The sequence below is a fragment of the Panthera tigris genome, chromosome F3 (assembly GCF_018350195.1).
Source record: "Panthera tigris isolate Pti1 chromosome F3, P.tigris_Pti1_mat1.1, whole genome shotgun sequence".
In the NCBI taxonomy this organism is placed as follows: Eukaryota; Metazoa; Chordata; class Mammalia; order Carnivora; family Felidae; genus Panthera; species Panthera tigris.
The window spans coordinates 65,742,180-65,764,585 of record NC_056678.1 but is presented as its reverse complement, the minus strand read 5'-3'; the positions used below and the strand labels follow the sequence as shown (position 1 = coordinate 65,764,585).

The 22,406-nt window shown below is 44.9% G+C and overlaps 1 protein-coding gene across 1 annotated transcript; it reads left to right on the top strand.

The window, feature by feature from the left end:
* The first annotated feature begins 739 nt into the window (after window positions 1-739).
* On the top strand, window positions 740-8,796 carry LOC107179831 (myeloid cell nuclear differentiation antigen-like). The gene is made up of 4 exons (XM_015538486.2): window positions 740-887; window positions 4,209-4,642; window positions 6,262-6,450; window positions 8,592-8,796. The coding sequence occupies exons 2-4, from the start codon at window positions 4,220-4,222 to the stop codon at window positions 8,727-8,729; spliced, it is 750 nt and encodes a 249-aa protein (XP_015393972.1). The 5' UTR covers window positions 740-887; window positions 4,209-4,219; the 3' UTR covers window positions 8,730-8,796.
* Window positions 8,797-22,406: the final 13,610 nt, after the last annotated feature.

Below are 22,406 nucleotides of genomic sequence, written 5' to 3'. Positions count from 1 at the left end.
TAGTTCCAATTGCCTCAATTGTCTCCATCAGTTTTCTTCTCCCTCCCTTCACGTGCCCTGCTTTTGGGACCCCTTTACATTTCACGGACTCTGCCTTCCTGCAAGTCAGATGGTGTGTGATCGCCATACAAGGATGCTGCCTGGTTCCATCTAGTTGACCTCTCAGGGTTACAATTCTCCAAATTGTACCCGCAGTCCTATACAGATCACATAAGCCCTCCTCTCTTCTAGAATCTTCCTGATCTGCCAGGATTTGATGATTCATTGCAGCAAGGATACGAACCTGTTAGTCACTTAGGTTTATTTGGAAATAATTTCCCTAAGATCTCCTCCCTCCCATCGAGTGCCATGTAAGCAGGAAAACAGGAAGTTGTGGGCGGGTGACTCACTTCTCCTCTTTGATAGTTGAGCCTCACTGAAGGGGCTTCAGGGTCCACTGACCAACAGTAAAGTCTGCTAGGATAAGAAAGTTCTAAGTTGAAACTCCTTTCAGACATTCTTACAAAATAAAATAAAATAAAATAAAACAAAATAAAATAAAAAAGTGATAATTTAGCTCTTTTCATGGTCACTGAAATGTTTAAGAGAAAGCTTCTCTGACTCACATTCTCTCACTGAGAAAAGACAAAGCTAAAGGCATGGATGGGAGGAGCCTCAGGAAAAGTTTCCCAACACTGGGCGGGCTCCAGGCTTTAGCTCTTCTGTGACGTTTACCAATGGCAATTTCCCAAGTTATCTTGGAAGGATTCCATTTTTTTAGAGCATTTGCAGTTCAGTTTGTGAGAGCTTTGCTGTGATATCTTCCTACTCAAACCAAACCTACATCGATCGCTGTATTTCGGAAGAAAATCTCAATAGCTGGACGACTGTGGCGAGTCGTCAGTGAGGTGAGTCTGGCCAGGACTTCTGTGGGGGACATCTGGGCAGCTCGATGATACCACAAGGTACGGGGGAAGGGTGAGTGTCTGAGCCTTGTGTGTAGCGCGCAGGGGAGGGGGGTTGCCGTCAGCTGTGTTCTGAAGACTGAAAACCACAGTGGCTCCTTCTAAGCCTTCTCTGCCAGGGGAAGATGCCAGACATCTTTCGTTCCATCTGACTGAGGCCTGAAGGAAGGGAAATGCATGTTGACTGTTGTAGATTCTAAAATTCATGCTGAGGGTGTTTCTAACAGGAGTTAACTATTCAGAAGACGGCCTTGGCTTTCTTGCCTGGAAGTTTCGCGGCTGCGGTGGGGGCCGGGGTAGAGGAGACGGGACACAGGACAGGGTGGGGAAAAAGTAGTATGCGATGATACTCAATAGAAAACATGTCTGGATATGTTTCACAAAACCTGGGAACACACACACACACACACACACACACACACGGAATAGAGCATCAGTCGGGTTCACAAGGGCACTCACAGGGGTACAAGGCACCTTAGCACTTTCCTACCTGTCCTAGTCCCCTGCCACTTCTAGGGGCGGGGCTGCATCTGGGTCCCCCAGGACCCCCTCCGAGCCTCCCTCCAAGGCTCAGGCAAATGGGGTAGTGCAGTTTGTAGAAAAGAGGTGGTTGGAGACAAATCTGGAGCCACACTTTGGAATGCTTGTCCTTCGGTAGAGCCCGGTACTCAAACATGTCGTGTGCTTTTGAGAGAAATGTTATGTTTCAAATATTGGTTTCAGAAATTTCTAAATATTACATCAAGCTTTTACTTAAGCTGAACAGTGATGGTCAACTTTTCTAAGTGTTTTTTTTTTTTCTTGCTTTTTTCAGTAGTTGACACAAGGGAGCACCAACGTATAATCATGATTTTGTCCATTTTTCCCTGTGGTTCTCTCAGCTGTTAACACATATATGTATATACAGTGAGAGAGAGGGGAATGTGTTCGTGTCATAACACTATTCATAATAATGAGGATAATATAAACTAATAATAAATAATATATACCTATAACTATTAGGCAAATATGTAATTAAACTGTTGCATCTGTCTGGAATTGAAAACTTTTATCATTGGGCAGCAAAACTCAGTTCAGATTAGTCTTTGACTTAAGGACCATCTAAAGCTACTTGAAAAGAGGTTAGAGTGTAAGAGAGCCAAAGCATAAGAGACTCTTAAAAACTGAGAACAAACTGAGGGTTGATGGGGGGTGGGAGGGAGGGGAGGGTGGGTGATGGGTATTGAGGAGGGCACCTTTTGGGATGAGCACTGGGTGTTGTATGGAAGCCAATTTGACAATAAACTTCATATATTGAAAAATAAATTAAAAAAAATAAAAAAAATAATAAAGCTACTTGAACATTGAAATCTTGTCTTTTAATGGGTTTATCACTTTATGTCCATTCTGTGAAATACTCCATTTTGATTAATTCAGAGCACTTTTCTGGACTGCTTATTCTGTGTTGTCTTGCTGTCTTCTCCACCAACAGGTTTTTTTTTTTTTTTTAGTGTTTATTTGCCTTTGAGAGAGAGGGAGGGAGAGAGAGAGAGAGAAAGAGAGAGCGAGCATGAGTGGGGGAGGGGCAGAGAGAGAGGGAGACACAGAATCCGAAGCAGGCTCCAGGCTCTGAGCTGTCAGCACAGAGCCCGACACGGGGCTCGAACTCACAGACTGCGAGATCATGGGATCATGACCTGAGCCCAAGTCGGATGCTCAGCGGACTGAGCCCCCCAGGCGCCCCTCAACAATAGCTTTAAGTTAATGTCTCTGACTCCTCTTTCCGGGCAAGCAGCTCAGTGAACAGATACCATCTCTCCTTCCTCTATTCACCCCACTGTGTTGATCTACTTTCTGTTTGCTTTCTCTTCCGTTGGGGCTTTATTGATTTTTACAACTTTGAAAGACTCAACCGAGGTCTTGTCCTCACTTCCTTTTTAGTCTGCAGCGTGTTTTTATGTTAACCTCCTTTAATGTCTTGGGGAATATTATCTCCAAAAGAGTGCTTGATAGGTATCTTTGTGTTGCTAAATCTTCTGACTGTTCATCATGTTGGTCAATATCAGAGATTCACCTATAGGACATCACACTTAAATGCCATTTTCAGTTTGCTACAAAATTCTTGTCTCAAAATTAGTTTTTCCCTTCAATACCTGTTCACAACCTCGCTCTGGGGCCTTTGGGTTCACATATGTTGTGGAATTCAGAATTTGAGTGACCTAGGAAAGGTTACCAAATGCACACAATATCTATCATGTACTATACTGACGATCTAGGAAGATCTGAGTACTGTCTCTCAGCTCACATGCAGTCATGTTTATGTAGCAAGATGTATGTGTCCTCACACTAATGTGGATTTTTAAAAAATATATACGTAGGCTCCTGAGACCTCACATCAGATATTTTCCTAATAAGTTTTGTCACCTAACTAACACGCATGCGCGCGCGCACACACACACACACACACACACACACACACACACACACATCTTTTGGATTCCCTTTTTGGGGGGATTTCCAAACCGCAGATATGGAATTTGGGTAGAATGCTGTACAAACGTACTACAGTGCAGTTTTGCTGTTGAGAATCTGGTTCTGCAACTTTGTTAAGTGATCTGTACTTTTTCTCTGGGAATCAAACTTTCCTGGCTGTTTTAGGTATTTTCCGGGGTCTCAACATTACGTCCTGCCTGACACGGGTTTTTCCTTTACTCTCCTTTTTGGCATTCTTTTGGCCACTCTGAAGATGTTCATGTTACTTTCATTCCAAGAAGTTTATCTCATTATTTCCTCAAATGTTTTCTCCTTTTCATGTTACATGTCAATTTTTTTCTTTTTTACCACTGACAGCATGTGCACATTGGCAGTCTGAGCTGTGCCCAGACATGCCTGACATTCATTTTCTATTTGCTCGTTCTGAATCTGCTCTGTCAAAGAAATATTTGAATCTGTCCCTCATTAGCTCAGGGCAATGCTCTTATCATCCACAGTTCTGTGCATGTCTCGGGCTCAGGATCGTGCTTGAATTCGGAAAGGCTCTTCTGTTCAACTGAGGGTGTTTGGACTCTCATCCCAGTCTGCTGCCTTACACTTTTACTACCTAAGCTCTCAGTTCATTAGCCTTTCCTCTCTGTTAGGCGACTCCTTTCGAGCCTGGCCCCAGCTCCAATGATCTTTGAGGGTTGTTGTGGCCCCAGTGTCATAAGCGAAGCGTCACTCACGAGTAAATGACCTGGTATTCCATGCTCAAACTTCTACCTTTGTTCTCCTATTTCTGTCCAACAGAGAACCCAGCTATGCAAGCCCCAAATCAGGTGGCTCCTAGAAGGCCTACCCTTCAAAAGGACCCCATAACAGTGGTGGTACTGACGGCAACAGATCCAATTGAGTGTGAATTCCCAGGGCAGAGGAAAAAAAAAGTGTTTCTTGCTACGGTGGCTACTTCCAATCAAGTCTTCCAAGTGAAGGTTTTAAACATCAAGCTGAAAAAGGAATTCAAACAAAAGAATGTCATTACCATGTCAGCATACATTCGATACAAAAATGTCCTGGAGATAAACGAAAGGTCGGTTGTGCAGAAAGCTCCTGATGGCCAGACGATTGCGGTCCCAAACGACATCTGGATAAGAGCAAAAACCCCTCCCAAGATCGGAGATCTTTGTCAGGAAGATCCAGATAATCTTCCAACAATCGTGTCTGGATTGTTTCTCCTGCAGAAGGTAATCCCTTCACATTCGTTTTCATGTTCTCCATCCACACCTGAAATTAACTGTTTTCGATCGCCAGGTTCTGTGTGCGCTGACTGACACTGGGTGAGCCCAGTTCTCAGGCCTGTCTCTTGACCACGCGTAGGTGGTCAAGAGAGCCACGTGACAGGAAATGGGACTAGTGACCCGGTAGTCTTGTACTCAAGATACCTTCATGCAAGTTCTTTGAAAAAGCGTCACCAGAAATCTTGTCGTGTCCCCGGTCAGGATTATTTTCAGCCTCTGTTATCAGGGCATGAATCAGTATGCATGTGCTTATCTCTGAGCTCCTCCAAAACTGTATAAATCTATCTTTCTCTTTTTTTAAATCTTTGAATAATCCATCAGCCTCCCAAAGATTCATTCTGGTTGGGACACATAATCAGAGTAATAAATATATCGGCTCATGTCCTCCTGAATATGAATACCTTTACCACGTAGGCAAACGACAGACATGGGCAAGGCTGTCTCCTCTAGCTTATTTATTTAACACGTTATTTAAACAGTCTATTGAAGACTAAGGTTTGACATCGCAAGATATGTTGAAAACACGGCAGTCCAACTCCATTATATCCCCCAAAAGGGGGTGCGTGTGTCAGAGAAGTTTACTTGTACGGCACGTCCAAATTCAGGTTACTAGTATGGTGTGTTCAGGTCTCCCCAGAATTCACAAACTTTCATGAACTTGCCTGGCATCTTGTAGGATTGACTCCTTCAGAATCTGACACATCTCTCTTCTGGGAGAGCCCCTTAAGTTACCTACATTACCCTCCAACTCCGTCTTTAAGAGAAATGCATTTCTGGAGTGGATGAGTTACAGCTTAAGGAAGTGAGACTCTGTCGTTTCTGAACTGCAAGATCCAGGTCAGTGGAGATAAGACTTGGAGAAGAGTGAGTTAATGGAGAAGGTTGGAAAAGGAAGTAGGGAGTTACTGGAACCTTACTTGTTCTGTTGGTTCTGTATAATCTACTGAATCAAAAGTTGCAGTCATGTCCATTCCATTCTGCAGAACGACAGGAGGTAAAGGAGTCCGTGAAAGCCTCGGGTTCCTCTGATTCCAGTGTTTGAAGGAATCAACGCTTCCCTGGTGGTGAAGCAGTAGGAAATAGGAAGAAAATTCATTGTTCTAGGACTGCCAGGTAGAAAATATCTAGAACAAGGAAGGGGAAACTATCAAAGCAAGATCGTAAGCCGAAAGTTCTTGGAGAAGACCTGGCCGAAGCTGTATGTGCATCTGTTCCTCTAATTGCTTTTTTATGTCTTGTATTCACTGTGTCCCCGGGGTCTTCCTTCAAATATCAACGTGATGATGTCTTCAGACACAGGATGTTGGGGGCGGCTGGGTGGCTCAGTCGGTTAAGCGTCCGACTTCGGCTCAGGTCACCACCTCACGGTTCGTGAGATCGAGCCCGGTGTCAGGCGCTGTGCTGACGGCTCAGAGCCCGGAGCCTGCTTCGGATTCTGTGTCTCCCTCTCTCTCTGATCCTCCCTTGCTCGTGCTCTGTCTCTGTCTCTGTCTCCCTCTCAAAAATAAATAATAAAACATTGAACAAAGCCGAAAGAGAAACGGGATGTTCAATTTCTGTTACAGAAAAAAGATAACAGGAAGACAACAGTCTATGTAATACAAGACGATACAGGAACCATGGAGGTCGTGGGGAGTGAAATATGCTACGGCATCGAGTGTGCGGAAGGAGACACGGTCCGACTCTTCTGCTTTTATCTGAAAAAAATTAAGGAGAAGCTAAAACTGACAAGTGGAAAGTACAGCTTCATGGAGGTGAGACCTTGGCAGAACAACATTCGTTTGCCCGGGAGGCAAATCGTTTGGCCTGGGTTTTGAGAGCACCTGACTCCTGTCTTCTTACACGGGGTGCAGGCGGTGGGAGGAGAACAGAACCATACCTGGCATTCATGTCTAAGTGGAGGAGTTTCAAGAGGCTCTGAGGAAATGACATTCACACAGATCTCAAAAGGATACGATACTTACGTGAAACAAGCAAACACAGGGAGAAATTAGGAAGGCGGGAAAGAAAGGAATTTCTCCCGGTGGCTGAGAGCAAGGCTTTGAATAGGACAGTCGTGCTTTGAGTCCTGGTTCCAGCACTCACCGCTTGCCTGATGTTGGCAATCTGCCCCGATCGGTCGTCTGAAATGGTCAAAGTCTCTGCCTCACGGGGTGAACGGAAGACCCTGCCTGGCTCAGTGAAAACGTGCATATACGTTATGTCACTGCCTGGCAGAAAAGGGAAATCGAACTGCAGTCGGCAGTATTTTTCTTAGCAAAGAGGACGCTGGAAAGCGCTCTAGGCAGAGGAAGTGATTCAGGCATTTCCTCAAGAGTGTGAGAGACAACATGACTTCTGTACAAGCGAAAAGCACAGCAGGTGTCAACACAGTGGGAAGAGGAGGCCAGAAAGGTACACGGAGGAGTCAGCCGAGCAGGTAGTACAGCGTTGTTTCAGAAACCAGTGGAAAAATCCCTGTGAAGATAGGTGTCAACTTGAAAAATTGTTGGGCGACCAGAAGAATGCTTGATCTCTTTGAGATTTTAGCAAAACATATTGCAGTGACTACCTGGACGGATGCGTTAGGGAGAGAGGCGAGGTTCAGGGACAAGGATACCGGAGCAGAAGCGGCAATATTCGTCAGTTAGAGATCTTTCTTAAAGTCATGGGTGTAACGATGCTGCTTGTGAGAAATCTCAAGGTGATAACATGTATATTGATATAATAAGAAAACTTTTTTTAAAAATTTTTTTAATGTTTATTCTTGAGAGAGAGAGACAGAGCGTGAGCGGGGGAGAGGCAGAGAGAGAGAGAGAGAGAGAGAGAGAGAGAGGACACAGAATCCAAAGCAGGCTCCAGGCTCTGAGCTATCAGCACAGAACCTGATGGGGGGCTCAGACCCACGAACTGTGAGATCGTGACCTGAGCCGAAGTCGGACGCTTAACCGACTGAGCCACCCAGGCGGCCCAATAAGAAAACTCTGAGTGCTCCTTGTGTGCTGGGAACTGAAACAGGGATGCAGACACCGTCATTATTCCCATTTCATTGATAGACATACTGATGATCATCATCAGAGAAAGGTAGGCCCTTGCCCTAATTAGCACTGCCTGTCTGTGGTGGACCCGCCATTCCTACACTGGCCCCAGTGCTTGGGTTCCAGTGTCAGATTCGCGGGCGCGCTCACTGAAAAGCCCAGACGCATAAGGGTGAAGCGTTGAGAAGAACTGATTCTTGGGGGTGAAATACTTCACACCTGAGAAGGAAAACAAGTGAGCACAGGGGTCAAGGGGAAAACAGAAAGTGTGTCTAATAAGCGTCACAGAGAAGTGTAAGGAGAAAGAGGGTCAACGGAGCTCACACCAGACACTAATGACCCATGGAGCCCCAAGATCTTGAATCACTAACTGTATCTTAGAGACAAAGGTACCACACTGTGGTGCAGTGCACATCCTGACCCATATGACACCACACTCTTTCCCATGCACATAGGAACATACACACATACTCACAAAGTCCACGTAGGAATTGTGGATGCGCTCATCAACGTTCCTCTCCTCTAGAGCAACTGCACAGAGAAACATACCCGCGGAAGCTTCCCGTCACTTCTGTGCTCCCTGAGGACTCGGCACTCAGCACTGTGGGCACCAGCTCCACCCTTTCTTTCCTGGTTCCTCCGCCTCACCCCGGTGGACACTTAGGCGGGGCACCAGGAAAGATTCAGGCGCCAGGGCATGAGGAGGGAGAAGATGGGCTGGGGGAGATGGGAAACAGAGAATGAGCAGCCTCTGAGACAGGACAGGGGATGCTAGGGAGCAGGAGACAATGGCTGCAGGGGGCTGGGGGTTGGCCACACAGGAGACCCTCTGGTAGACCCTTAGGGTCTCATCGTGTCTTTCTTATCTCTCCTTGAAGGTCGTCAAGAGGAAGGGACGCAAACAGCAACCACGCAGTGTAACTTTCAAGCTGGACATTGCAGTGAAGAACTCTCCTCTGAATCCATCGAGTGGCGTTAATTATGTTGTCAAAGTGGAGAATATCAGTGAAGAATAGTCTCGGTGGAAAGTGGTCCAGCACATTAAGAGCTCCTTCTATCCGCATGATAGATTTCATTACTTCCTTCAAAAAAGCATTAGATTAACATGTTTTTATGCACTTAGCAAACAGATTAGATTTTGCGTCTAACACATTTGTAGGGCAAAAAAAAAATAAAATAAAATTGGCTTTTTCAAAAGGCATCTTCTGCCAAAGTGCCCGATGTGGTCTCTTTCTTTTTCAACGTTTTTTTTTTTTTTTTTTTTTTTTTTATTTATTTTTGGCACAGAGAGAGACAGAGCATGAACGGGGGAGGGGCACAGAGAGAGGGAGACACAGAATCGGAAACAGGCTCCAGGCTCTGAGCCATCAGCCCAGAGCCTGACGCGGGGCTCGAACTCACGAACCGCGAGATCGTGACCTGGCTGAAGTCGGACGCTTAGCCGACTGCGCCACCCAGGCGCCCCGATGTGGTCTCTTTCATCCAGGAGTGAGCTGCATGGGGGCGGTTGACTTGTGCACTGTGAGCCACACAGGATGGGGTACACCGGACCTCACCAATACGGGGGGCTACATTCTGTGACTTCCAGAGGGCCAGGCCCTAACTGGAGTCAGTCTCAGGTTATGTATGTTAGTCCTACAACAATATAAAACTCAGTGAGTCCCCTGCCCTGGGAAAAGGTTTATTCGGTCCACAAAAATAAACCTTTTCTGCAATGAACCCCCCCCCCCCACCAAAGGGGAGCATTTGTTTCATTGGTGTCTCTGGAGGAAGCACAATTGGGGGTTTATGCAAAGGTACAAATACTCCCAGGAAGGATCCCTACACTTAGTGCTATGAAATATTTAGTCCCATCCTCTGATTTACTGGTACATCGCATGATTTATTCTTCAACTGCATGTTCCTATTGTCATATCTCAAATGTGCGGATTCCTGAACCGTGTTACCCATGGAGGGACATGTCAAGAGCACAGAGTCATGAATAGTGAATGAAATCTACTCCAAATGACGGGAGATAACACTTAACGAGATGAAATCTCTAAAGTTAGTATTTGAAGCATACCGGGTGACTTCCCTTTCTGGAGAGAGCAGAGTAGCCTCCCCCCATAGGCCATGCTATGACGCAATCAGGACATGACAGTTTCAGGCTTTGAACAATAGGCGGCACAAGGGTAGGATCCCTGCCAGAAAGCAGACTCCGCGGGCAGGTTCCACAGTCGCCCGGGTCTCCCCTGGGAGGGTTTCCCGACAGCGCCTAGGGAGCAGGTGTCCGTGCAAAACCCGGCAGTCGCACTGCCCAGGACGGTAAACATCAGTTTTCACGGCATCTCAATAACGGGAACGTAGAGAGAAGAGAACGATCCGGTTGGGGGGGAGGGGGCGGCATTCACTGGCTGAGTCCTGGCTCGCACTTGGGGGTGAGACCAGTGAGGCCTCCAGCTGCCGGGGGTCGAGCGCGGGGCAGAAGTGAGAGAGAGCGCAGGGAGCTGGCAAGGTGGAGGCTGCTGAAATAGAGACGCATCTTCCCGACCTGGACAACACCCTGACGAAGCAGGGAGGCTGCACGTTAGGAGTCAATATGGGACAACGAGTGGGCTGAGGACAGCTCTAGACGCATCCTAACAAGGCCCAAACCAAGCCTCATGCGGATTCAGTCGAGTGCGAGGCGGGGGTGCGAGGATGGGGAAGGGAAGCCGGAATCAACTGTGCTAAGAAACCTGAAACCCTCAGTGGCCTCTAATCCTTCACTTACCTGGGGAGAGAGCAGACATCTTGTATTCTCCTAAAACTGAGGCCTGAACGCAGCATTTGACTGTTGCAGCTTCTAAAATTCACTCGGGGGGCGTTTACAACAGGAGTATAGTTAGACAAGGGCTTTGGCTTTCTTGCCTGGAAGCTTGGTGGCTGTGGTGGGGGCCTGGGTAGGAGACAGGACAGTGGGAGGAAAAAAGCATTATGCAATGATAATAAAAAGATAAAAACAACACGCATCTGGACATAGAACCGTATTCTATGGTATTAGCCCCACCTCACGAAACATGAGGACACACACACAGGGAGTAGAACATTTCTCAGGGTCACAAGGGCACTCCAAGGGTACAGGGCACCTTAGCACATTCCTAAGTGTCCTAGCTCTGTGCCGTCATGGGGACACGACTGCATCCCAGGCTTTCCTGGTCCCCCTCCCCGCCTTCATCAAAGGCTCAGGCAAATTTGGTGATGAACGTTTCTAGGAAGGAAGGGCTGGAGTCTAATGGGTTACCTACCTTGTGAAATGCTTTAGTCTTTCTACAGAGTCTGGAATACAAGCACATGGCATGCACTCCAGAGGAATGTAAAGATTTCAACGTAGGTTTGAGAATTTCCTAAGTATTAGAAAATTTTTTATCTAACCTCACGTCTGGTGGTCAAGTAAAAAAACATTTTGGGGGCGCCTGGGTGGCTCAGTCGGTGGAGGGTCCGACTTCGGCTCAGGTCATGATCTCGCAGTCCGTGAGTTCGAGCCCCGCGTCGGGTTCTGTGCCGACGGCTCGGAGCCTGAAGCCTGCTTCGGATTCTGTGTCTCCCTCTCTCTCTCTGCCCCTCCCCCACTTGCACTCTGTCTCCTTCCGTCTCAAAAAGAAATAAACATTAAAAAAATGAAAATAAAAACAGAATCTTAACTCTGCCGTTTTCTCAGCAATAATAGCATGTTTTCAGATGCACTCACCGTCTCCTCCGCTCTCACCTCCCCCCCCCCCATTATTGAATACTTCACTCCGAGGTGTCAAAGGACCACATGATTGAAACTTCATTGTTCTGAGATGGGTCCTGCTCTACTTGAGGTTAAAAGTGGCCTTAGCTACTGGGGCAGACAGAATTCTCAAGGGTATTATTTAGTTGACAGTCCTCCCAGGTTATAAAGAAAAAGTCTCAGAACAGAATTCCACACTTACGGACATTCATTAACTATATATTGCCCATTAACCAAATGCTCAAATTAGTTCTGTCCTCTGATCTTCAGTTATCAGGAAATAATAGCTCCCCAATCTTTGGTGCGATCTTATCATCCCCTTGTTGGAGGAATTTGCCAGGACCCAAAATTTCAGAGAAAAGATTCTGGGGTCCTTGCAGTCTGCATCCAACAGATAGAATCCTTTAGCTGTGTCAACTATATTCAACACAATTCAAGGGCATTGCCATTACACTGATTTTTATACCATGTGTGAGCAATCTCATATTGTATCAATTACCTTCAATATCACTAATGAAAGCCTTTCTCTAACATTCGTATTTTGAGGTTCATTTGCCACTGAGTTACCATCTGGCGTTCAGTAATCTAATTCATATAATGCCACCTATTGACAGACAGGTAGGAGGTGGCTACTGGAAATCCCTGTGGGCGGAATGATTAAAATATCTGTGAACCACGTCAAGCACCTCTTCCTCTTTAGACTTGCAGAAACCGAGCTAAGGAAAATCAAAAAAGGAAAACAACCAGATCATCGGACTGTGAATTGTTTTCGGAACAACTTGCAGCCCTTGTAACAATTCCAACTCTGGGCTGGAAGCGTTGTATGCCCACCAAATGCTCATGTTTTAGAGGTCATCGAGGCTGGGTTTTAAGGGCTCTCTCACTAAGTTTGTGGTCTTGAGGAAGACTTAAACCCTATGAGCTTCAGTAATCTCATATGTGAGATGGCAGTGACAATAGAGTGCTCACGGGGAGGTGGCTGGTGGCTGGGGGACCGTGTCAGTGCAAGGAGAAAGGTAAAATCAGCTGCATCTCAAGTGTCCTCTATTCACCTCTTTCTTCTTCTAGGTCATCAAGCCCAGGAAGAGCAAGAAACAACCACTCAATCCTTACTTGTACATGGAAACCACACTAGGGTGTCCTTTAAAAACCTGGATGCCATTAACAATGATGTTTATGGAGATAAAATATAAGTACAACAAAAGTATATATAGAGATAGATAGAGACAGATATACACATATTATTAAAAGTATCTATCTATCTGTATATTACATATATATAATATATAGTATATAATATTATTGAATTTTAGAGATATATATACCAGCTATCAATTCTAAGAGATACAGTATTAATAGGTACTTTCTATTTTTTTAAATACTTTTATGTGCCATTTTAATGCCAGATTTTGCACGTATATATAAGTTTTTATAATTTGGAAAAAATAATAGACATTTTGTTCCAAAGGAGTGCCATAACAGGAGTCTACTTTATTGGTGTGATGCTTAAAAGTAAATCGTGTGTAACTTGCAGATCAGGTTGGAGCACACAGGCCCCAAGCAATATTTGCATTTATGCCTTGGGTGCGACCTCGACAAAGGAAGGCTGGGGTCAAGAACAGGCGTGTTGAACGGGCTGTGCCCTGCTCAGAGACAGCCTGCTGAGGGCGCACGTCAGCACAGAAATTCTCTGCGCTGCAGTTGCTAAGCCCTGTTTTCCTAGGAAAGGATTGCTGTCGCTCGGAAGGATGGGAGTCGATTCCGAACTGGTGCCCCTGAGCGGGCATAACGCCTAATTGTTCCGCCAAATAAGTCACCTCCGGGCAATCTGCAGGAAGACACGTACGTGTTGCATGTGGTTCTAGCCCCGTGTGATGCGGCTTGCCTGGCTGCGTTCCTTTACTCAAGGCCCAACAGCTTGGTGGCTCTCCGGCCATGTTTCCTGGCTCTCATGCTGCCCCTGCGTGGATTCCAGCGGGAAGTTGCCTCGGGCAGACACCCCCTCGCTTCAGGCAAGCGCTGAAGAACCATTCACGTACTGTGGAGTTCAGTGGCAGGAAGGAGGTATCCAAAACCGGACGTTTACAATCGATTTCTTGATCGCATACTCACTTCCTGGTGCTTTGCAATTATTTTGTGTCACTTAATCTCCAGCCTAGCTCTAGATGGTTGAGAGTTTTCGCCTTTTCACTCTCCTAACGTGAGAAAAACGGGGAAGAGAAAGGTGAAATCACTTCCCTAATGATACTCGGGTGGTCAGTCGCTGTCCCTGATGGAGAATCAGGCCGTGGTCCCGGTTGGGGTAGGTGTGTTAGGGGGAGGGGAGCGAGGATCAGGCGGAACTTGAGAAGAATGGGATGAGGTGTCTCCCTCCGCGAAGGTCCAAGGCTGTTCATGTGCAACTGATCTAGGAAACGAGGCATTACAGGTCTGCCTTTATGGTTTGGGGCCCAGGTCCCTGGAAAGATAATGAGTGGTTCTCCCCTGTACGGCTTCCTTTCTGAATGCGTGTCTTTTATTCTGGGAGACTTAGATGCCAAGAGTAATGTGTATACTTAAAAAAATCCTGCACAATGCCAACCTAATAGCATTCATATCATTTGGGGCATTTGGGGAAAATCAGAGTTGGAAGGAAGTTAGAAGTTCTAGAATCCCATTTTTCCCTCCGCCATGTGAAAACTGAAGTTTTCACTGAAGAGAGATTGAGAGAAGTCATCAAGATCATAACGTCCCTCAGCTAGTTGGGGAACGGATGTCATGCAGAGAAGATGTCGCCAATCTACCTGCCTCATTAAAGTGTAATTTCTCCGAAACTTGGATTTGGTTTCAACTCCCTGTTTTGTCACCAGAACCGAAAAGAGTTCCCATTAACTATTAGCAGCTCAGTGGATATTTACTGAAAGGAGAGGTGGATGGATGGGTGGGTGATGGGCTCGCTGCTCACCAAGGCCGCCATAATAGGCACCTTGGGTGCCCCAGGTCGATGGCCAACTTATGTTGCATCATGAAAAGCCAAAATCCAGTCATGATTTTTTAAATACCATGTACCAAGATTGTCAACTATTTGAGATACTCTCAGGCAGAAGGGGTGAAAGGTTATTAGGGTTTTTTTCTGATAGAAATGAGTAGTTCTGGGCTACAAATAACAAGGCAATCTTTGACTTTAAACTTTGAATTTACTCGAAAGAAGAAGGATTTAATTATTAGAGCTGTTTCAGAGTAGAGCGAACTGCCTTCTGAGGTGGTGGGTTCCCTGTCACTACCTTTCAAAGAGTACAAAGTGGTCAGGGCTCGGTCACAGGCCATTCAGAGAGATCTCTGCTCTAGGAAGAAGGGAAACTAACCCTCCAAAGGTAAGTCAGTTCCGCGAAACAGGTGTCTCAGAGAGGTATGCAGATCAAGTCTCCCTTCCATGTGGACAGTGTGGGAGAGACAACAGACTCAAGAGAGACCGAGGGAATCCTCCTCCTGGTCTCCCTCAGCACGGCAGCCCTTTTCCTCTCACACACGTGGTACCAAGGAAGCATTTGGGGTCCCAAGGATCTCATTTTCCTTAACATTCGGGTGCGTGCTTGTATTCGCCATTTCATCTCTCATTTTCGACCTTCTCCTTTCATCTTCCACGGCTTTCACAGACACTGATTGTGTCTCCTCTGAACTTCCAGGCTTCGCTGACCTTCATCTCTCTTTCTGTACAAGCCTGTTCCATCTGCTGCTTATTGACTCTCCCTCCATGCAAGCTCCATGCAGCTCTCTTCCACCTTCCATGAGGTGAGGGCGTGAGTAGGACAGCACTCAGCAGTCCGAGTGCAGACGGGCAGTGGCTACGCAGAGAGAACAGTCCACAAAGCTTGAAAGGTGAGACCCACAGGAAACACAACAATCACAGGGTTTCTGCCAGAATAGTTCAGAACAGCACGGAGCACAGACAAGTGTTCGCACCCAAAGGAGGCCTAAGAATGACCCGGGAAGGAATTTTAGAGCCATAAAGAAAACTTAATTGACTTCCCATACACGGCTGTTAGTAACTTTAAGCACTTATGTGTAATTACTGCCACCCTGAGACCGTCTCTAAGAGATACGACTTCAGATCAAAAATACAGTGCAAGACACAGCGGTCCCTTCTCTAAAGTCTCTTAGATACTGCATAGCAGACTATGTGCCTAGCACTATGTGCTTACATCATCACTTACATGGTTTTATTTAGGCTTCATAGAAATCATCAGAGAGAAGCCATGTTATTCACGCTACACACACACACACACACACATATGCACACATGCACACATGCACACACACACATGCACACACACAGAGTACTATATAAAAGCGGTCACAGTTTTTGCTGTAATTTAGAATTGAACTGAGCATCATAAATCTGTTACATTTGTCATTGGCTGGGAAAAGAGAGAGACCATGCTAGAAGTATTTCTTCCACACACTTTCCACCATCTTGCATGTCAATAATTTTTGTTTCTTTCTTTCTTTTCCTTCTGACACTCATGAGGTGATATCATAAACATTTTAAGAATACAGAAACATGCATTTGGGGTCATGAGAGCTGCTTCTATTAGGCAAAAGATTTTTAAGCCCTAACCTGAAGCTAAAAGAGAACAAGATTCTGAAGTCAGACCTCTCTATCACTTGTAAATTATTTTCCTCTCCTCAAACTCCCAACCTATTCTGTCCTTATCGCTGAAGTAATGTGAGCGAATTATAGTTTTAGTGATTTGTCATAAGAATCCCCCCAAATTGGATATCTATGGTTGGATGAAATTTCAGGATTAGTCACAGTAAAGAATGTCATCTCTAATTTTAGAATGAAATAACATCAGGAAATGTCTTGAGAGCAAGTCCAGAAATAAAAGAGAGTAAAGGAATGCTCGGTCTGGCAAGCATCATCAGAGAAGCCTTTGCAGAGGATGGTCTATCTTAGATGAAATGATCAAATAAGGAATGAGAATAGCAGATATAATGGCCAAGAGGTGGGAAAGTGTGGCTTGTGCATTACAGGGAGGGTCAGAGAACCGTAACTTGAGTGAACGGGAAGCTGCACGTATTCACGAACTTTCCCTGTGTCGTGCTATGAAGATGAGACCTCAAAGTACAGAGATCATCCACGGGGCTGCAGATGCCCTTTCTGCCACCAGAATTGTTTGGATCGTGTGGTGTTGTTTGGGGGACAAAAGAAAGAATAAAAGCAGTTAAAACAGAGACACGGATTGTAAATGCCAGGGGAGAAGAGCTAAGTGGGAGAAGCAGTTAAGTTGGAGAGGAAAGAATGAATGCCACCTTGTAATCTCCATGAACTCCTACTTGGTGCTCGTGCCCCAAATTTCCCTCATCCCAATGAGTCTATAGGATTTAATCTCCCTGCAGCCATGTTATATAGCAACATAGTCACATTTTCCTAGATGGATAAGAACACCATGACAGAGAAGAATACAGAAAGATAAAGGGGGGAGGAAAGTGGCACAATATCAAGTATGAAAAAGTAGATAATGGTCACCACTTCTGCGTGTAACTGGGAGTAACAAGCCAGAGGTCAAAGCTTGTATCTGAAATTCAGGGTTTCATACAGGTAGGAGTTGTATAGACAAACATTAGTTTTCCAAAGAGACAAAATATTTGGTGCCGGCTTTGGGAAAATGATATTCCTGTGGTTTTACAGAGAAAGTTCAATGGACACAGGAACTATAGGATCCCAACGATGTGCTAATATTTTAGATGAAGAATTTTGCTACGGGATATTATTAAGGAAATGTAGGCTTACCTTCATATGGACTTTAAAAGCATATGAAACTTGTGCAAAGTGATAGAAGATTTGTAGACATGAACAGTGTAGGGAAGGACGTTGCTTTGGTGGTTAAGAGCAAGGGACTTTGGAGTGAGATAGGCCTGCCTTGAATCTGGCTCCATCAGCGTCGGGAAAGGAGCCAAAGCAGATTTCTCTGTCATAGAGAAAGTCTCTCCTTCACAGGTTGGTTTGGAAGTTAAGTGAGATAATCCATACACCTTACTCACCACCGTCTCGGTGGATCTTGAGAGATCAAAGCACAGCGGTACTGTGTTTAGCAGGATGAAGACATAAGCTATTGATGGGTAGAGGAAATGTCACCCGCAAGTGTTCAAAGCACAAGCTGGTGTGGAGGGTTCTGTACAGCAGAAGTTTGACATATGCGAGAGCATAGGGGCAAATTAGGCTGGAGAGGTTTAAAAAAAAAAGGGTGTTTGATAGCAGCCTACTTTATGTCGGAAAGAAAGAAATTTGGATCTTCAGGGTAGAAAGTGGGTAACTACTTGAGAGGTTTGTGTCAAAGAAATTGTTTTGACATTTAAAAAAAAGTGTTGTGGCAAGGAGACGACACGTTTGAAGGCAGGGACATAAATGGTCAGTGGCAGCATGGTGGCGTCTGCTCATCCCACAGGTATAAAGAACTAATTTAAATATTTAGGGATTTTGCATGCTGGTGGATAAACATTGGGCGCCACGAAATCAACCTGGGTAGTAGTATTTACACCACGGAAATTGGCAAGTGCTGTTAAAATTAAACACTTGGTCTACCAGCCCAGCTCAGTAGGCAATTTCAGAAATCTAGATAAGAAAAAGAGAAGCGGTGAAATGGTGTATTGTTTTAAAAATATCTTAAAGGTCATCTTGGAGTGTTTGTGGCTAATTAAGGGATAATATTCAGAAAGATAAGACATGCAACAATTATGACCCACTCTTACGCTTGGAGACTTCAGTGCCCCCTATCAGCACCTGGCAGGTCCAGCAGGCAGAAAATAAGTAAAGACATAGTTGAACTGAAAAGCACTATTGGTCCCTGGCAATTTATTCCAGATATGCAAAGTTGGTTCAATGTTCAAAAAAATCGATTAACTTAATCCAGCACATCAACCAGATAAAGAGGAAAAAATCATATAATCATATCAACAGACACAAAAACATTTGGAAAAGTACAGCAGCCATTTATGATAAAAACTCTCAGCAGGCAAAAGAGAGAGGGAAACAAACCACGAGAAGACTTTTTTTGTTGTTTTTGAGAAGACTCTTTACGACAGAGAACAGAGTTGGTGGAGGGATGTGGGTGGGGGGTGGGCTAGATGGGTGATGGGTACTAAGGAGGGCACTTGTGATGAGCACTGGGTGTTGTATGTAAACGATGAATCACTGAACTCTACTCCTGACATCAAAGCTGCACTGGGTGTTAACTAGAATTTAAATAAAAACTTGAGAAGTAAAGTGAGCTTCCAGCAAGCTGGGAAGAGAGGGCACCTTCCTCAAGGCGACAAACATCTACAATCAAGTGTAGAGTTAACGTCATGATTAATGGTGAGAGACTCGATGCTTTTCTGCTGAGATCGGCAACAAGACGAAGAAGCCCCCCTTTACCACTCTCGTTCAACACCACACTGGCAAGAATGTGCAGCAACAGAAGCTGTCGTTTGTGGCTTCTGGGAATGCAGAACAGCGCAGCCGCTTTGGAAGACAGTCTGGCACGTTCTCGCGAAACTGAAGATGCTCCTGCCATGCAGCCCACCAGTCGCGATCCTTGGCGTTTACCCAGAGGAGTTGAAAACTATGTCCGTACAAAAACCTGCACACAAATGTTCACGGTGGGTTGATTCATAATCGTCAAAACTTGCAAGCCACCAAGATGTCCTTTAATAGATGAATGGGTAAACGAACTGGTGCTTCCAGACAATGGAATACTCTTCAGTGATACAAAAGAAATGGGCTATACAACCATGAAAAGGTGGGAAGAAACATATATTGCTAAGTGAATCTGAAAAAAGTGCCAATCTGAAAAAGCTACATACTGTGTCATTCCAACTCTGTGACGTTCTAGGAAGGCAAAAGTATTGGAGACGGTGAAAAGATCAGTGGTTGCCAAGGGGAAAGTGAGGAGGGAGGATGGACCGAACAGACAGAGCACAGGAGATTTTTGGGGCAGTGAAAATATTCCGTATACTACTGCAATGGTGGATACATGTCTATACAGACATATATACATATACATATATGTCAGGTTTTGCTTCATGTATTTTGATGTTCTGTTAGATGCATGCACGTTTAGAATTCTTTTGTCTTCATGAAGAATTTACCCCTTTATCATTATGTAATAACCCTGCATAACCTGGAAAGTTTTCATTGTTCTAGAATCTGCTTCATCAGAATTTAATACAGTGACTCCTTTTTGTTTTTATTAGTAGGAGCCGGGTGTATCTATCGCTATTCCTTTGCTTTTAACTTGAGTCTTTACCTTCAAAGTGGATTTCTTCGGGTGCCTGGGTGGCTCAGGCAGTTAGGCGTCTGACTCTTGATTTCAGAGTCATGATCTCATGGTTTGTGAGTTTGAGCACCATATCGGGCTCTGCACTGATGGTGTGGAGCCTGCTTGGGATTCTGTTCTCGACCCCTCTCTGCCCCTCCTCTACTCTCTCTCTCTTTCTCAAAATAAATAAACATTTTAAAAAAAGTAGATTTCTTGCAGAAAATGTAGAATTGGGTTGTTTTGCTTTAATCCATCCCATTTATTTCATGTATTTAGACCACTGGACACTTAAAGTGATTTTTGACAAAGTTAGATTGGTAACTACCATGTTTCTAATTGTCTTCTATTCTTTGTATTCGTTCTTTGTTTCTTTCCCCTGTCTTTTTGTCTCCTTCCCTTCTGGTTTTTTGAAGCTTATTTATTTATTTTGAGAGAGAGAGAGAGAGAGAGAGAGAGAGAGTGAGGGAGCATGGGAAGGTCAGAGAGAGAGAGGGAGAGAGACGCACACTGTCAGCAAAGAGCCCGATGCAGGACTGGATCTCACGCACCATGAGGTCAAGACCTGAGCCAAAGATCAAGAGTCAGACACTCAACAGACTGAGCCACCCAGGCGTCCCACTGCCTCCCCTGGTTTTAACTAAGCTTTTTATATCATTTGATTTTTCTTCCTCTCTTAGCATTTCAACTATACTCATAACATTTTCAGTAGTTGAGAGTGTAGAGACAGGTTTTTAAGCAATCTAAATCTGCCTGCAGATTCTCTCTCTCCTTCTCTCTCTGCCCCTCCTCCACTTGCTCTCTGTGTCTTTCTCAAAATAAATAAAAATAAACTCAAAAAAATCAGAAATGCAAAACATACTCTCATTATTTATTCCTCTCTGATGCTCTTCCGTTCCTCATGTAGATCTGAGTTTCTGACCCGTATCATTTTCCTCCTCCCTGAAGAACTCTTAACGTTTCCCATAGACCAGGTCTGCTGACAACAAATCCCCTCAGTTTTTGTTTGGTTAAGCAAGCCTTTATTTCTCATTCACTTTTGAGGGATAGTATTCGTGGATATAGAATTCTAGACTGATAGGCTTTTTCTTCAACGTTTTAAATATTTCGCTTCACCCTCTTCTTGCACCGTCTCTGACAAGAAGGCCACAGCATTCTTATCTTTGTTCCTCTGTAGACAGCGTGTTGTATTTTCCTTTGACTTCTTTCAAGATTTTCTCTTTGTCTTTTGTTTTCCGCAATTTGAAAATGATATTCCTTGAGGTAAGTTTTTGATATTTACCGTGTTTGACACTGTCTGAACTTCTTGTCTCTGCGGTTCTGTGTCTGTCATTAATCTTGGAGTCTTCTTTGCCGTTATTCCTTCCAATACGTTTTCTGCCTTTTTCTTTACCCTTCGGATTTCTGAGATGCAGCATATGCTGTGTCTTATGCTATGATGCCACCGATGGTGGCTATTCTGGTTTTTCTTTCTCTCTTTCTCTGCATTTCAGTGTAAGTAGTTTCTATTGACCTATCCTCGCCGATCCTTTCCTTGGTTGTGTCCACTTACTGAATACCTATCTTTTGTGTCACAACATGTTTATTTCTTTTTAAAAATTTTTTTAAAATTTTGTTTAATGTTTATTTATTTTGGGGTGACCGCGAGAGAGCAGGGGAGAGGCAGGGAGAGAAGGAGACACAGAACATGAAGCAGGCTCCAGGCTCTGAGCTGTCAGTGCAGAGCCTGACGTGGGGGCTCAAACTACCAAACGGCGCACGATCACGACTAGAGCCGAAGTCAGGTGCTTAATGTACCGAGCCACCCAGGCGCTCTTCAACAATTTTATTTCTTAAAAGTCTGTTGATTCTTTCTTAGAGTTTCTGTCTTTCTGCTTAGAGTACCATTCGGGGCATGCTTTTTACTTTTTTGGCCAAAGCCCTGCTACAGGCTCACTTGTGTCCCCCGCACCGAATTCGTATGCTGGAGCCCTAACAGGCAGTAGAGTAGAATGTGACTATATTTGTAGACAGACCCTTTTAAAGAGGTGATTCAGGCTAACGAGATCATATGGTTGGTTCCTGATCCAGTCTGATGGGTGTTCTTATGTGTAGGGGAAACGTGGACACACAGAGACATCAGGAGGAGGACAGAGGGACAGTTGTGTGAAGAAGGTGTCCGTCTGCATATTAGAGAGAGAGTCCTCTGAGAAAACCAGCCCTGCTGCTTCCTTGATCTTGGACTCCAGCCTCCAGACTCAGAGAAAATCAAGTACGGTTATTGAAGCCACCAATGTGTGGGATTTTTCTCGTGGCATTTCTAGAAACTAACACAAGCCCTTACCATATTAACCAGAGACACTTTAGATTCCCTGTATGCTAACTTCAACATCTATGTCATATCTGAGTCTGGCTCAGATGCCAGTTTTCTCTCTTCAGACTGTTTGTCCTTGTCTTTAGACATGCCCCATAATGGTTTGTCGAAAGCATGACATGTTTTGTCAGGTGATAGGAATGGAGTAAACACACCTTTAGTGTCGGGCAGTGTTTAATGTTCATTCTCGCTGCATTTGCTAGAGGCTTCAAGCCCTCTGGTCTCCTTCCATTCCCCCTGGGCCTTGGGCTTTCCTGTGTCCCTGTCCTCAGAGACAAACCTGTCCAGCGGGACTACATAAGGGCAATAGAGAGACAGTGGAAATGCCCAA

Excerpts from the sequence above, each read along its gene's own strand:
- LOC107179831 (XM_015538486.2), top strand. The coding sequence starts at position 4,220 with ATGCAAGCCCCAAATCAGGTGGCTCCTAGAAGGCCTACCCTTCAAAAG. Across the intron at positions 4,643-6,261 it reads GATTGTTTCTCCTGCAGAAG|AAAAAAGATAACAGGAAGAC; the intron begins GTAATCCCTTCA and ends TTTCTGTTACAG. Across the intron at positions 6,451-8,591 it reads GAAAGTACAGCTTCATGGAG|GTCGTCAAGAGGAAGGGACG; the intron begins GTGAGACCTTGG and ends CTCTCCTTGAAG.